This window comes from Charadrius vociferus, unplaced genomic scaffold, assembly GCF_000708025.1.
Source record: "Charadrius vociferus isolate BGI_N301 unplaced genomic scaffold, ASM70802v2 scaffold324, whole genome shotgun sequence".
Classification (NCBI taxonomy): Eukaryota; Metazoa; Chordata; class Aves; order Charadriiformes; family Charadriidae; genus Charadrius; species Charadrius vociferus.
In genome coordinates, this window is record NW_009648041.1 from 337,511 (window position 1) to 353,309 (window position 15,799).

The following is a 15,799-nucleotide window of genomic DNA, read 5'->3' on the forward strand; positions in this document are numbered from 1 at the left end:
CGTTTTCTCAAAAATGCTTGTAAATATGTTTGGTTTAAAAATTGTGTGCATATCTGTAACTCTCTTCCTGAAAATTAAAATGGGTCTGGGTTTTTTTTTTTTAATTTATTGTGGGTTTTAAATACAACTTTCAACCCATAGTTGAAGTCAATAATTAAAATAGATGCTCTAAAACAGATATTCTGGGTTCTTTCATAACATTACCAACAGACTATTAATCTTCCTTTTTTTCTCATGAAGGATTTTATCAAGAAAAACCCAACATCAAATGTTTAGTTTATTGTCATTTGTACAGTTCCAACATCTGAATAATGCCAGTTTTTTCCTCAGGGGAGTTCATAATGTGCTAAATATAGGACAAGATTGTCTAACTTTCACTTTATTAGTATATTCGTTTGTCATCACTAATAGCCCTTTCCATAAAGAGATAATAGAAGAAGACAGACGTTTCATGGCATGGAAAAATGAGAAGAGATGAAACAATTACATTTTTGTCTTTTAAGGTGCAATTAAACATGTAACATAGCAGAGATACGTAAAGCAATTAATTTAAAGTATAATTGAAGAAAATACATTCTTAATTAGCACATACTGATTTAACAGAACTCATGTCTGACAGTACCAAGGTAAAATGTTTAACAGGGAGAAAAAATTCTGCTGCTGTTCTCCTTTTCTGCAGTGGTGGTGTGTGATAGCAAAGACGAACCCCCCAGTAATACACAGACTGTACATAATTTTTTAGCATATAAAACAATACTTGTATATTTTGCCAATTATTTTGCTAATAATGTACCACCAAAATTATACTGAAACTGCGTTATTCATGTCTGTGGAAGAGCCTCACGGTTTAAAGCTCTTGTCCAATAGCCCGATTCTGTCTTGTTCAGGGAGATGTCTTCAAAACTTTAACTGCAAAACTATAAATGACTAAATAAGATCAAGGAGTTGCTGAGTTTGATCAACCTAGAGTTTAATTGGGGACGCTGTAATAGTTTAATTGCCTTGCTTACAGAGACAGATTGGTCATCTTTTTTACATACTAAAACTTTCCCCAATGATATAGCAATTACCTGTTGCTTGAAGGCATTTTTTTTAATGGAAGTCAAATAATGGACATTCTCAGGGATGTTTTAGATGCTTCTCTAAGCCCAGTTGTTTTATCAGAAAAAAAGTTATACTTAAAGTCACTTGGAGTTTTGAGATAAAATAAGGTTTTCGCTGCTGTAGGCATCAGTATGAGTCTCATAGCCTGACTTTCAGGTACACTACCTAGAAAAATGAAGGTTACATTTTCTGGTTACTTTTTTCCCCAGTATGCTTCACAGCTGCTTTCTCTTGAACTGTGGAACGTTCCTTTTGACTCTGATTTCTTGCCCAACCGCTGAGCTATCCAAAGGTATTTTCAAAGGTGATTTCCAGCCCAGCTTTCATACTGTACATTTCAAAGTAAAGACTGCATCTTATGTGTGAGCCCCAATTAGGGACTGTTCTGGAAGAGCTTCCCATAGTCTTCTGCCTCCAAGCAGAGGCACAGCACTCCTCAGTACTCTCTGGGAGAGCGCAGTGAGTGCCTAGACAAAAATCATGGGCCTGAAGCTCTGCCTTTCCTTCATGCTATTCCTATGGCTTACAGAATTAAAAGGAGATTTTTATTGGAGTCTCCTACTCTGTAGGAAATTATATCTAAAAATACACGTTGACATGCATCATGTGTGGTACCCTACAAATTATTTACAAATTAGATCTCAGAACAGCTTCTGAAAAGTGTCAGCTTCTTCAGCCATTGCCTCCAAGAGCTTGGTCACACTCGCTTGTTGCAGTTGGTCTTCATTCACATCAACCCCCAGAACAGTCATTGCAAAGGGTTTCTTAAAAGTCTAAAAAAATGGTTCTTCCTTTCCTTATGGCCTACAGGGATGCCCTAGAGTGTAATGAAACAACAGTTGTTTTCCTCAGGAAGACCTGCCTGGCCTAATTAGCTGGAAGAAAAGAGTGATCGTAGCCACCACACAAAGAAAAAGATGACAGTCTTCTAACTGGGATACATTTTATGAAGTTACACACTTGTATTACTTCTTGCCTGTGGGACCGTGCGTATTGCAAGGAATATTCTAGGCAAAAGCAACTGAAGCAAAATACAGGCTGGTGCTTTTCCACGCGACTGACCATGAGGCTGACGGCTAACCTTCTTCAGAAAATCAGTTACCTACAACCATGTCGTCTTAAGGGAACTTTGTATGAATCTTTCATGAAGATTGCACAGCACGTTCCTAAGAATTCTTAATACTATCACACAAGACGGATTCTTGTCACAGTCTCAAACCCTGCAATACAAACTCCATTAAAATTAACTTCCAACCTCTCAGCTTACAGCACATCATCTTTCTTTTCATCTCAGTGAAAGCATGTTGCCTGCTTGCTGGTTCCTTGCTTAAGGAGGAAGGAGTTGTGTCTCCTCAGGAAGATCTCCGTCACACCCCAAACCAATGCAGTAGCTCCATGAGAGAATGAGCCTTTGTTACCAAGTCATTAATCTGCCTTCAGGAGCACAGATGTGGCAGTGGTGGTGGAACCAGATGTTCTAAGCAGGTAACATTTGCCTAACAGCGGAGGAATTACTCAAGAGGAGTAAAGCTGTATATTCAGAATCATTTAGGTACAGTCAGGCAGAACTCAATAAAACCGGCAGTGTTGTGCTTGGAAAGTCATGCTCGTGTGTTGAGAGGGTGTGTAGTTCTACTGATACACGACCTTCTGTCTGCGCTTTTCTCAGCTGCTGCAGTGTGGACCATCTTTACCTTGACCAAGATTCAGAGTATTCAGTGGAATATTCCTAGCTGGAATCGCCCCTCTTTAGCTGCCTTTTCAATTTTGAACTGGTTAGTTGAATTGTTCTCTTTCAAAGAGTTCCTAATACTTTTGCAGCCTTTTTTAAAGGCTTCACCGTGTGGCACATTGAAAGGGGTATTTTTCTTTCTGTTGAATTCCTTCATCAATAATTTGAAGAGAAAAAGAGCCTTCCTTAATAAAATTACACTGAAGACTACTTCAACATACTCTTGCGAATGAACAAGCACTATAAATTTATCACATTGTGGCTTAGAAAGCTCTGTTCTGTTCATTTCTGGTTTCAGTGGTTGTCTTGCTCCCACGATTTCCAAAAAGATCCAGTTTATCATAGCTACCGTGGAGACTTGGGAAACCCTCCTATGGAGAGTGTCTGACATGAGGAGTCCTAAGATGAAGATTTGTGATACAGACAATGTTTTTCTTATTAATGGAATTGAATCCAAGATCTTGAACTTGAAAATGGACTATATTTAACCTACTTTCAAGTGGAGATAGGCAGCAGATGGGAAATATTGCACATGTATGGATCCATAAATAATTCAAACACTGTTGCTTGTTGCATAAATTTTTAGGTATGCGAAGTGTAGGAAGCACGCCGACATGGAGTCCTGAGCTTTCATCCTCTTGACACATGTGGGGCAGATACACCAGATGACAACGTGAGATAAAGCAATGGCTTTCTTGAACTCCGGTGTTGTAACATTAACTTTCAAAATTTAACCAAAGTTAGTATCAGTAAGATAGTCCATTCACCTGACACAAAAATCAGGTTACCCTGTCTTCTAGAGCTGATCTTGATGAAGAGAGTGTAAAAAATACATCATCCCTAAAATAGTGAAGGGCATTAATTCTCGTGGGGTATAAGGGACCTGCAAAACAAATGAAATAACAAAAGGTTTCACTATCAGCAAATACTGGTTGAATTCCAAATCCTCCTAAGTTAATAGGTCAATAAACACATTGTAATAAGGTCTTCTGTGAGAAGTTAATTCTAAGTATGTACACATAAGTCATAAATAGTATTAATCCTTGTTATGATAAAAGGATGGTGCTGTACATGATCATGTTGAGATCTTATCACCGTATTGCAGAATACATGATGGAGAGAAAAATTGTATGTTAGAAAAGAATGAATCTTTTCTAGTGAAATTAATACCAACACTCATCCAAACATTGGTCTGCTGGTCTTGTGCCTATGGCAATGGAACAGGTTCAGCTCTCAGCTCTGCTGCAGACTTCCCTTGTGGCCATAGGCGAGTCATTAATTTCCCTGGTCTGAATTAATTGCTGGTGTAACTCCATTGTAGTAGGAAGTTCAACAGGAATTAATCTGACCTTTTCTGCTTCCAAAACTCATCTGTTAAATAGTAGTATTTTCCTGTATCACCAGGGACTTTTGTTTTCCTAGGTGTTTTGAAAAGAGCGTGTTATGAGAGTTTCCTAAATTATCAATTTAGGAAAATCTTTAAAGAAATCAAATTGACTGTGGAAAATTCTTTTGTCCTTAGCTATATATTTGCAACCCAGTTTCATCCTACATTTTATCTGTTTTCTCCATATGCAATGTCCAGAATTTATCTTTTCTTGAAAAAATATCATATATTGGGATTATAAACTTTCCAGTAAATTCAACAAATTGAAAGAAATCTCACACAAATTAGCTATAAAACAGTGTTGTGCTCTTGTGTGGAACAGCGCTAAAGGAATACACTGTTGTCTTTCATGCAGTGATGTTTATTTGGCAAGTGAGCTGCTTTTTTTCCCCTATGAAATCTGTAACAGATACTTTAAACTCTTATCTTTACAGTTTTAATTGTATTAGGTAATTCTGAAGGATGTATGGTATTAGTACATCAAAACTTTGTTCAAAAATTAGTGATTTTTATGGAGGTTCTTAAGGCCATATTCTGATTTGTATAACCCAAGTGCTGTGCTAATACTAATGCTTTCAAAATCAGTCTCGTATACCCACGTATTCATCCAGTTAGGTACTGACTAGCATTAGAAAACAATCCAAATGGTATTTAGAACAAAGGCTGACATACCATTACTGTTTTTTTTAGGACTTAAAGGATTCTCTTCAGTATTAACTTGATGATTCAGCTACATCAATTATTTAATTCCAGTATCACCACTAACTTCTTTATCTTACATTTACCACAATTTCAAAGTTGTGTTGTTTAATCATCAGTGATTTTAATACTGGTTTCACTAGTTCGACTTTAGTGATCTGTAATCTCAATTTTCTTCTAATTTACTGCTTGTAATAAAAATGTATAAAAGGAAGAGTGGGTAATTTCTTTCATTAGGTAACCTGAAGCAGAACCGGTGAGAATCTTTGGTGGTACAAACCAGTCCATGCAGAAAACTGATGAGTGCCGTGGAAATTAACCCTTTGATTCTCATGTGGAACAATAACTTGTTAGGGTCTTTGTTGTTGCATATTTTGTCTGCAGCGAAACCTCACTGGATCCAGACGATAAAAGATATTGAAGTTGCTGTAGAGGACACCTTATACTGGGATTGCAGAGCAAGTGGGAAGCCCAAACCGTCATATAGGTGGCTGAAGAATGGAGACCAGCTGTCGATAGAGGTAACGTTCTCTTTTGAAAACATGATGCTATGCAAAATTAACAATACTATATGTAAGTGTGAGAATTCCCAAAAGTCCATGTAATTAGTCAAGAGAAATATTTGATACTTGTCTTTGTATGTTTGTCAAGAGCATCCAGATGGAAACTCCAAAAGCTGCAATCCCAGAAACTCAAAGACAAATTATGTTATGCAAAAATATCCCAGTTAAAAAGAGATTTAAAAGAATGATAGAACCATAGAAAATCAGTATGTAAGACAAGTCTGGAGAAGGAAGTTTAATTAAAGTTATACATTAAGAACCATAAATGAGGGATAGAGAACATAAATTATTTTGCTATACTTGCTATTGGCATTTCATTAAAGGTAATAAGAAAACGTATTTAAGCATCTTGACAAAAAAAGACAAAAATCCTAAAAATTCATAGGTCACCATTACTTGATGCAAAGAATGAAATATAAACAGTGATGTAATGTAGGTATTTGCTTTAAAACAATTGTTACAAGCAAATTAATGGAAAGTAGTGCATTTGGTGACGGGGAAAAGGCTTTGTACTTAGAAGATGAGATATGTGGTCTCCCAGATCAGAAAGAGAGGGAAAAGCATCTGATACCCATATTGATTTTAATTCTCACTGCTTCATTGGGAAAATGCCCCATTCAGGTAATCAGGAATATAAACTGTGGGCAATATCTGCTGCAGGAAGGTATTTTGCCCTTGTCCAATGCGTTGTGCTCAACGTTGGCACTCACAGTTGAAGAAGAGAGAGCCACTGCTCAAGTGAATTCAGTGGATGGCTATGAAAAATGATCTAAGCACTGAAAAACATTTCTTACCATTGAGAGTGCTATAGTTATGTGCTCACTAAAAGAAATGGCAGTGTTTTGTGGGCAGGTTAAGTGAGGGAGTACAAAATCTCATTGCGGTGATTTAAGGGCACCGTTACCATATCACACAATGTAACTAAGGTAATGGGCTTTTTTACCTCAGTAAGTACAAAAATACTTTCTCTTATTCAGTCTTCCAATTTTCCCACTTTTGAGCGTTGGTGTCCCGCCTTTTGGCATGGTGTAAGTATTTGGAAGTATTTAAGGGCTGTAAACTATAGGATGCACTCTTTGAAAGCCAGCACTGAGGAGACATCAGAAGAGGAGTTCTCTGTGTATCGTGATCAGTTGTCTTCAGCTCCTTTACTGCAATGATCCTTTTTCATGGTGGGTCTCCTCCACAAAAATTTCTTGCTGGGGTTGTGCCACTTAGGTCCCCTTTTCCATAAAAAAAATCTTTTTGTAAGGAAGAGTAAGAACAGCTTGGGATGCTAGAGGGAGGATCAGGACGTGGAGACTCAGGCTTGTTCCTTGTTGGGACTGCTTTTGTCTTTTGTCTAACTGACTGAGCACCTTGCAATAAACTGGGAGAGGACCTGGCAAGGAAGGAGCTGAGCTGAGCCGGCCTGGCTGCCCACAGATAGCCGGAGTCACCCTGCAGCGGGGCCAACTGTAAGTGCATGCCCTTAAGAAAAGGCAGAGAGTGAGTACCAACCATTGCCTTAGGCCTGGTGAGCCACATCCAGATTAAAAAAAATAATAATCAGAAAATGGTTTTGAGCGTATAGTTTGTTGTTTCGTTTGTTATTGTTTCTCTGGTTTTCCCAAAGGAGAAGCTCCTTTGGTTTTGTCTTTCTCACTGGTTCCTTTTCTCACCAGTTCCCGCCACTCCATCCTTCGAATTAGTCACTTACCATAATTCCTATAGCTTTCCAAGAGTAAGCAAGGTGAGAAGATCCCTATACTTCAGTAGCTTTATCATCTCTAAGGCACTTAAATACGTGTCTTCCATTTAATGACTCTTGGAATGTTTTCTGCATGGTATTACAGAGAGCTCATTAGCAAATGGCATGTGTGAAATCTCTAAATAGTACGACATGCCAGTGCCATCTGTATAGTTTGGATACTGTGGTCTGTCGTGAGGAGCCTGGTAGGATTTTGTCCATATTTCTAGGGAAATACAAGGGTATTTGAGATTGCAAAGCCTTTGTGAAACTGAGCAAGTTTGAAGAATGGATTTCGTACGGTGCGTTGCCAAGTCTCCGTATTTGATCACTGTTGCCATACCTTGATGCAGTCACGTCACTTATTTTAGAACTGTTCTCGTGATTATGCTGTTACATTTACCCCATTTATTTTATTTATGCTGTCTTATTTATATTTCTTACTTATTTTAAATTTTTCACAGGAAATATATCATCAATAAAGATATTTTTCTTAATATTCAGGGAAGGATCCAAATTGAAAATGGTGCACTTACAATATCAAATCTAAATCTGACAGATTCTGGCAGATACCAATGCATAGCTGAAAATAAACATGGTGTCATCTATTCGAGTGCAGCGCTCAGGGTTGTAGGTAAGATTTTTCCTTTTGCACTAAAACACGAACCTCATTCTCCCTCCCCTCACCCCCTCCGCCTGCCTCATATTCCACCTCGTCATGATCTCAAATTTAACTCGCTCAGGTGCTATCACTGAAATAAGCATTTTTGTCAACCTAATATCTTTATCTGCAGTGCCACGGAGTTGCCTCATCTGCTTCCAGAGGATTTGCAGTCCAATCATTCATTGCTTTAAACCAGAACACAGCTAAATTATTAATTAGGGGAAGAGCAGAGATGGGGGATTGGACAAAGGGCCGAAGATTAAAACCGCTCCTGTGGTCTGGAGGCAGCACTGGCTCAGCACATCACTCGGCTGCACTCGCCTCCGCACCGCGGCTCCCGTGCTCCCAGGGGAGCCCTGTCATTTAAAAGCATTCCTTTCTCCTCTTCCTCGATTGAGGGGAGGAGGGATTGTCATTCAGTCACTCAATTGCTGTGGGCTTGAGGCTAAAACAGTGACAACCGTTTGTTTGAGGGAAACACTTAACTTGGGACTGCCTCACGTGCTCATGCGCTTGTGCGATTTCTATCTCCAACGTGGACTGATTTCAAAACTAAGCCTGTAAGAGCAGTGTGTTTTGGGGACATGAGTTATCTCCTTTCTGGTTTTGAGATTGCAGTCAGTCAGCAGACTGCTCCCTCAGCCTTGGTTTCCTAAAATCCTGAATTGCCTTTTGAAGTTAATTATTATAGGTAGAAGCCATGTGCCTTTTCTTAACTGTTAGTTAATGCAAAATACACCCATTCAGAATGTGCTGTGCTCTAATTATGTGTCATCCAACATACCTGGTCTGACGTGCGTTCTCACGCAAAACTAAAAGCCAACCAGTTCGTTGAGTTTTAATGAGACCGTTGGTGTTCCCTGCCCTCCCTGGACTTCGACAAGTCATGGACGCTCACATTCAGCAAAGCGTGAAGTTAGGCACGTGCTTAACGCTCGTTGGGCTCAGTGAGCTTCAGCTTAGATGAAGTCGATGTGATGATCTGGGCGTGCTTTGTTAGGAGACATACTCTGCACAACTGAGACCTTTACTGTTGTACCATTTTAAGGAGGAAAAATGCATAATTGTCCAGTAGAAGATCCGTTTGAACTAACTAATTCATGTTTTTAATTATGTTTGGAATCTGAGAAGTGTCATGTAAGTGCTAAATAGTACTATCGTTAGGATAAATGAAGGTGCTTTATTTCACTATTATGATCCCTTTTGTTTTAGCTTCTGCTCCAGATTTTTCCAAGAATCCAATGAAGAAACTGATCCAGGTTCAAATAGGCAGCACAGTTGATTTGGAATGCAAACCCAAAGCTTCCCCTAAGGCCAAATGCTCCTGGAAGAAGGGAGGTGAGCAGCTACACGAAAATGAAAGGTATCACATTACATTGGTTTATTTGTTTTAATCTTACAAAATCTTGTTTATGTCTTTTTATGCAGTAGTGTCATCTGTAAATCCAAGTAAGGTTGCCCTGAAGTCTGTCTAGCTGAGGGCGTTGGTTGGTTGGTTTTTTTAATTGTCATTGTATCTGAGCGCTGAGAGTACACGCACATTGCCTTCTTTCAGGTCAAGGGCCAGATTTTATTTTCAGTTTGATGTAGAATTTGGCCTGATTTACAGAGAACCAGGTACTGATAGAAAACTGGAAAGGCAAAGCTTATGAAACAGTACTGAAAGCCTTCAACAAAATACTCTGAAAATGCCAGCAAGGAGGCAGGTGAGGCATATTACAGCTATGGTGATAATGTGGCTGAGAGAGGGAAAAAAAAATGTTAGTAATCGGAAGGTCCGGAATAGCAGATGAAAACAGGAAAAGAAAATGAAAATACATTTCAGCTTCTTCTCAAGCAACCATAAACTTTATCTACCAATGATAACGTATGTCGCCATTGCTTTAGTGTTTACGTGATAGTGAATGTGTTTTGGTCTTAATAGCTCTCAGTGGAGAGTCTGTGATTCACCTGTATCCTCAGCTATTGACTTCAAACAACATGTAAAAAAATTTTCAAGCAATAAGTGTGAAGAGTCTTACAGAATTAGTCATAACCTAAAATGGCAGAAGTCTATTGATAAAATTGTATAATCAAACTATACAGAAGCGTACATCTCTGCACTCTGGAGCAGCTGTTTGCTTTGCAGCTCTCCAGCCTTAGGGATTACTGCCTTTTCAAGCTCTCTGTTTTACTTTTCAATATTTGCACAGACTGGGAGTTTCAGGTTGTGAACTGGGACGGGAAAAAAAAACCACCCCTGGATGAAAGGTGTAATTAAAATAGTTACGCATCTGATTTAGCAGGAAGCTAGGCAGTCTGATACTCGGGATGTTCCAGCTGCAGCACTTCAGCACTCAGTACAAGCTGTAAAAACTCTTAGGAGCCGAATAACTGTTTGGGAGTTTAGTTTGCCCTGAGGTCAGCCTTTCTGCAGCGAGTTGCTGGAGTACCCGAGTTAGCGACAGACTGTAGTCACAGCAACAGCCACAGAAAGTCACAGGATTTGCCCAGGAGCAGTGAGGACAGGGTGACTGCTGGTGTTCTTCATGCAGCACTCAGGTATCACCCTGTACTTAGCAGGATAATTCAGGGACAGCGGTACTGCTGAAGTGCCCAGAAGTCCAGACATGAGACTGAGGAAAATGAACGTTTTGGTTTTGAAGGAGGAATGCTATGGCAGTGTGTTGGGATGTCATGAATGTACCCCTGCTCCTCTGGGGTTTGTGTTAGGTTGTATAAAGCTCAGCCTGTCGTTGGGAAGCTATTTCTGAACCAGGGGAAATGCTTCTAGTGCTGTTCCTGTAAAACACCATGTCGTGGTTTTGTTTTGAAATTTCTAAACACAGAAGATGCTACCAGATGAGTCAAAACTTTCAGAGGTTGTGACAGAGACCATTATTTGCTCCATCGTAAGGCCGGAACTGTGTCCTCGTACCAAAAAGGTTTGGACACTTGCTGTCATTTGATCTGTGCAGCTCTGGCTCTTTCTTCGCACAGAACACAATAGTTTTTGTGTGTTAAAGTGTTAAGTGTTGTCAAATGTGGCAATTTGGCAGAAGATTGGGCATCTGTCATTACAGAGCTTGACACGGTACCACAGTCTCACCAGCTGGCTGCACGCCTGCAAGCCAACAAGCAAAAACTCATTCAAAACAAACCTAGTTGTTTTTTCTGTCTACATGAAACCTCCCATCGTCTTGTAATGCCATAATATCATATTGATAAATAAGTGTAACACAGGGCCGCAACAATCTCTAAAACTCATGTGAAACTTTTTGATGATTATCAATTGCTCTTATTTTTTGGTCACTTCTATAAAGCATGTACATAAATGCATAGCACCTGATATTCTCCTTTTAGGAAGATTCCTATGTTTTGTCCCCAAACCAGTTCTATAAAAAGGCAGGCAGGAAGAATAGCATCCTTCCCATTCCTGCCTGTTTCTTGTCCTCAGACTTCAGCTAACCTGTGTAGGTTCAGTTCATGATATTGAAAGCTGCCAGGTAGACCTGGACCTTGCAGGGCTCTGCACATGTCCAGGAGAAGAGCGTTCCAGCCACCACTTCACAAAGCATTGCTTTGTGAGCTTTCTGTCTGAATAGGCGTCAGTTCTGGTATTAACGGTTGCTTTGGATTGCCCTTCCAAAACTGTACCCACCAGTTTCATTTGTGGTGATGGTACCAGGCTAAAGAAAGTAATGTTCGGTTTCTGAAAATGTATTGAGCGTACATGATGCTTGCTGCCTGCTTAGATTTATGAATATAAATTACAGCTTTTAGTTCTGAAAAGTGCAGGTATTTCCAAAATATGGCCCAAAGTGTCTCCTACTATGTTTTTGACAGCACACTGTAAATGGCTTACAGAGGAAACATAATAACAAGCCAATAATCCTGAATTAATCTAAATGAAGTACACTCGCCTTCAGAGAAAAGCAGAAATGTGATTCTTTGCAGAAAGCACTGGGGTTCATTACTGTCTGCTATGAATAATTGCAATTCATGAATTTCTTGCAGTTCTACAATTGTTGCAATTCAGGAAAGGGTTTCCAATTAGCAGTACATTTTTCAACCATTAACTACGTTTCTAATGGAGAAGTCTGTTGGGGAGGGTGTCTTTTTTTAAATGCAGAAAAAGGGAGGAATGAGTTCCCGAAAGGGATAATGCTGGTCACAGAGGTCCAGCGTGCTCTTTACCTGGGAGAGATAGGGGAGGCAGAATGAGCTTCATTACATTTGGAGCTCAAACCTACAGTAGGGTTCAGGCTCACAGAGCGCTCCTTTGGAGAGACAGACAGAGATTGAGTGGTAGACAGAGACTGAGACTCTCCTCCCGTACAATTCCCATTTGCTGGTAAAGAGCACACAGGGTCTTCAGCGAGTGCAGCAAGTTACTTCATCTCCATAAGTCAGTTCCTGCAAGGGAACAGCCCTTGCACTGTATCCCATGTGGATAAATAAAAGTATATTTTCCCAAATGTTCTGTTTGCCCTTGAGTAGTTAAAACCATATTCTCGTTGGTTTTGGTAGGTCTGCTCGGGGTGTGGTGGAGTTATTCAGCATCGTTAGAGAACGGGGACAGTGTCATGTTTTGGGGTTGTTTTTCATGTAAACATACACAAATGTTGGAGCATGTCGTCTTCTGAGCATGTGCCAGCACACTCCGCCAGCACTCCGGTATAGGTACCGTGGTTAGACCATGCTAGTTTGGGCTCTACCCAAACTGGGAAGGCTTTCTGGAAGGCTTAGAGTCCAGAGAGTGAGGGTAGAACGAGTTCGTAATGTCAGCTGTAAAAGTGAACATGTCACATAAGGTGCAGCAACGTAGATAGAATCAGCATGTTTTAAGAAAACTCCCGTTTGAATAATAAAACTAAAGCACAAATGCTCTATTACTTCAGTGTTTTCGTAGTATTTTGTCGTAAGAGAACTTACGTTTTGCTGGAGGTACTGACCACATTATTTTCGTAAAGCCTGAAAGATACTCATTTTGATGGCACTTTTACTTGTATTATTAATTTATTTTTAAATGGTACTGCGTTTTCAGTATATAGAAGATTTGGATAATGACTCAGTAAATTTTAATTAAATGAGCTGAATATGATATGTCTTGCGGAGGGAAGAAAATATAATTCAAAATGGATTCATGAGCTCTGGACTGAGAAATAGCTTAACATTGAAGAATACAATCTTGCTGCTTGTTAGTTTTGCAAAGTATGTGATTTTTATTTTTAGAATATCTTGAATGAAGAGCTAGACAGTGAAGAGCAGTGGAACGCAGAGAGAACTGAAGGCACGGGGGTCACTGTAGAACATGCAGAAGGAAAGGCAGAAAATGGGAATTAAATTATTGGATACTGAAGGAAGAAATGCTTCCTACCAGAATGCAGTTTTGGACCTTTGAAATAAATAATTTTGGGTGATGTAATGAGCAAAAAATCAAGAATTAGCAAGAATTCTCTTGTCTTTAATGACTGCCAGATCAGTTACTGAGGGTACTGATGACCTGGTACAGGGCAGTTTTCACCCCACGTTATGATTATAGTGTGTACCACCACACTGGGAGCAGCTTGTACCTTCTCAGGGTGTTCTTTGCCAACCATCTTATATTATAAGGCCTTTAAAAAATTTCTCTAAAGTAGATACTTTCTGCAGTCATTAAGCCATGACTAGGGTTTGTTTATTCCAAATGAATCTGGTGCAGCATCTACTGACAGCAGACCATGCTTCCCAGGGTCTCCAGGTAGAGCGAGCAGAGGATACAAACCCTAGTTGCCTTCGTGTACCTTCTTCTGTGTTGAAAATCTGGCCTGAGACACCTCCATCTCCAGATGGAGGTGCTTTTGTTTTTCTTTTATCCTCCAAAAAAGAGGATTGGATGTTTAACCAAGGTTAAATGCACTTGATGCTAGTTTAACTTACCAAAACAGAAACATACCGAAATATGCTGCAACCTAGACAACGCCTTAAAGATTTCTTTAAATTTTTTATGTATGTATACAATTTTTAATTGATATATAGTACTGGATAGTTTCTGCATATTCGTTGTCATGGGTGCTGTGCTCCTGGCTCAAATACCTGACTGGAAACAGATTAATACAGGGGATTTTGAGATCATGTGGAACGGTGTTTCACCTGTAAACAAATCCACCTTTACTCCTAGATGTTTCTAGATTTAGCAAGACTAGAAGAAGATGAAAAGATGCTGTAAACTTTAACTTCACTAAAAGACATGGCAGTGCAATTCTCTTTAAAAACTCGAGTTTTAGCATGTTTAACTGTGGCGAAGTGATGTCAAATTAAGGGAGAATGAAAAGAGGAGAAAAAATTCCTGATAAAATGTTGGATGATTCTTAGACGTGTCAGTTACTGGTTTTATCTTCCCTACAATTTGAATTAAGTATTTTTATTTCATTTTGCATTACAGTTTGAAATGTTGTGATGTGGAAAGTAATGCATTTAGTTACTAGTACTTCAAGAAGAGCTGCTTTTTTTTCCTGACTTTCTTGTTAATTAATCTGGTTTAATTTAATTGGAATTTGATTGATACATAAAAAGGCAGTTTCAACCCACTTTTCCACTGTGTCCTTTGTATTGAAGTGTTACGAACTGGAAAGCTTTATGTTTATGTTTATTATCATATCAATAAGGATCTAAAATAGTTGGCTTTTCTGCTGAATAATCTGACAAGTAGAAAAGCAGTGATTACTAAGTTTGATTATGTCTGCTATTGTAGTAATAAAACATTGTCACAGGAGGATGAACAAATTTTCATTCATGAACAGTTTCATTAATGACACCAGGTTTCAGGTGGCAGCCTTAAGGTCTTGGATCCTGAGGCATATTCTGGCCCTTAGTTGTGTGGGGCGTTGCACTGCACCAACCGTTCAATTTAACAGGATTTTGGTGAGTAAGGTAATACTCTGTAAAGCGATAGATAATACTGTCCCAGTTCTCTAAGCAAGGAGGTATGGGGACAGTGAAAGCAGAATGGCTTGAATACTCTTACATTACAGATACTGAAGTCGCCTGATCTTGGATTGGCATCCTGGAGCACGACTTGCCACCTAGTCCCAGATGATACCTATGTCAATACCTGAAAATAGGAAAATTTGATGCAGTCTGTAACAGCAGTAAAACAGCAGTATGAGAAGTACACGTACTCATTTCACAGTTGGATGGTTGGTTATGACTAAGATAGCTAATAACAAATCATGATCTCATGAATAAAACTTGACATACTGGGCAGAATTAATGGCAGCTGTAACCCTGCTGAAGTCCCTCAGCTGTCTGGGAGATCTGTAACGCCAAACACACGCTCCTAGTCTGGGTGGGACAGGAAGACTCTCGTAGTTTTGCCAACATGGGGCTCTCAAGTCAGGACCCCTAAAGTTCTGAAGTTGATTAGTCCCTCTCTCCATTCTGTTTACGTCAGTCAAAGAGTGTGGGCGTGAGTCGAGACATTTGGCTGTTGTAGGTTTGTTTGGTTGGGTTTTATTATGCCATCCCTTTGACTACTGGCAAAAAAAGATTTTTCTCAAGGACTGATTTCCAACAATTTTGCTCAAAACTTCACAAGAGATGATGATTTTGTCAATGATGTTTTGATCTGATGACCAAACAGGTCCTAAATAAGTCTCCAGTTGTGCAAATGGATATGTGCCAAAGCATTATTCCACCAATTATCTCTATTCTACAGGGCTAAAAGTTTCTGCCACTTGCCAGTGCATCAGAACTGTGCAGGTTGTTGAAAATGGAATTCACGTTGAAAATCGCTGGCCTTTGGCAAAATGTATTGGAAAAACTCTTGTACATACAGAGAATGCCAAAGGATGTGTTATTTTTCTGTGTTAGAGATCCAGATCGCTTCCTGGCAGTGAGCCAGCCACAGTACATTTGTTTTATCACAGTGTCTGAATATCTAATAATTTTAAGTATACTA

The 15,799-nt window shown here is 39.4% G+C and overlaps 1 protein-coding gene across 1 annotated transcript in view; it reads left to right on the forward strand.

The window, feature by feature from the left end:
- CNTN3 (contactin 3 (plasmacytoma associated)) overlaps positions 1-15,799 on the forward strand; it is a 53,053-nt gene that overhangs the window by 17,536 nt on the left and 19,718 nt on the right. The window contains exons 6-8 of the mRNA XM_009883609.1: positions 5,307-5,443; positions 7,719-7,848; positions 9,091-9,241. Coding sequence (XP_009881911.1) covers positions 5,307-5,443; positions 7,719-7,848; positions 9,091-9,241 — 418 coding nt within the window. The remainder of the gene's footprint in view (positions 1-5,306; positions 5,444-7,718; positions 7,849-9,090; positions 9,242-15,799) is intronic.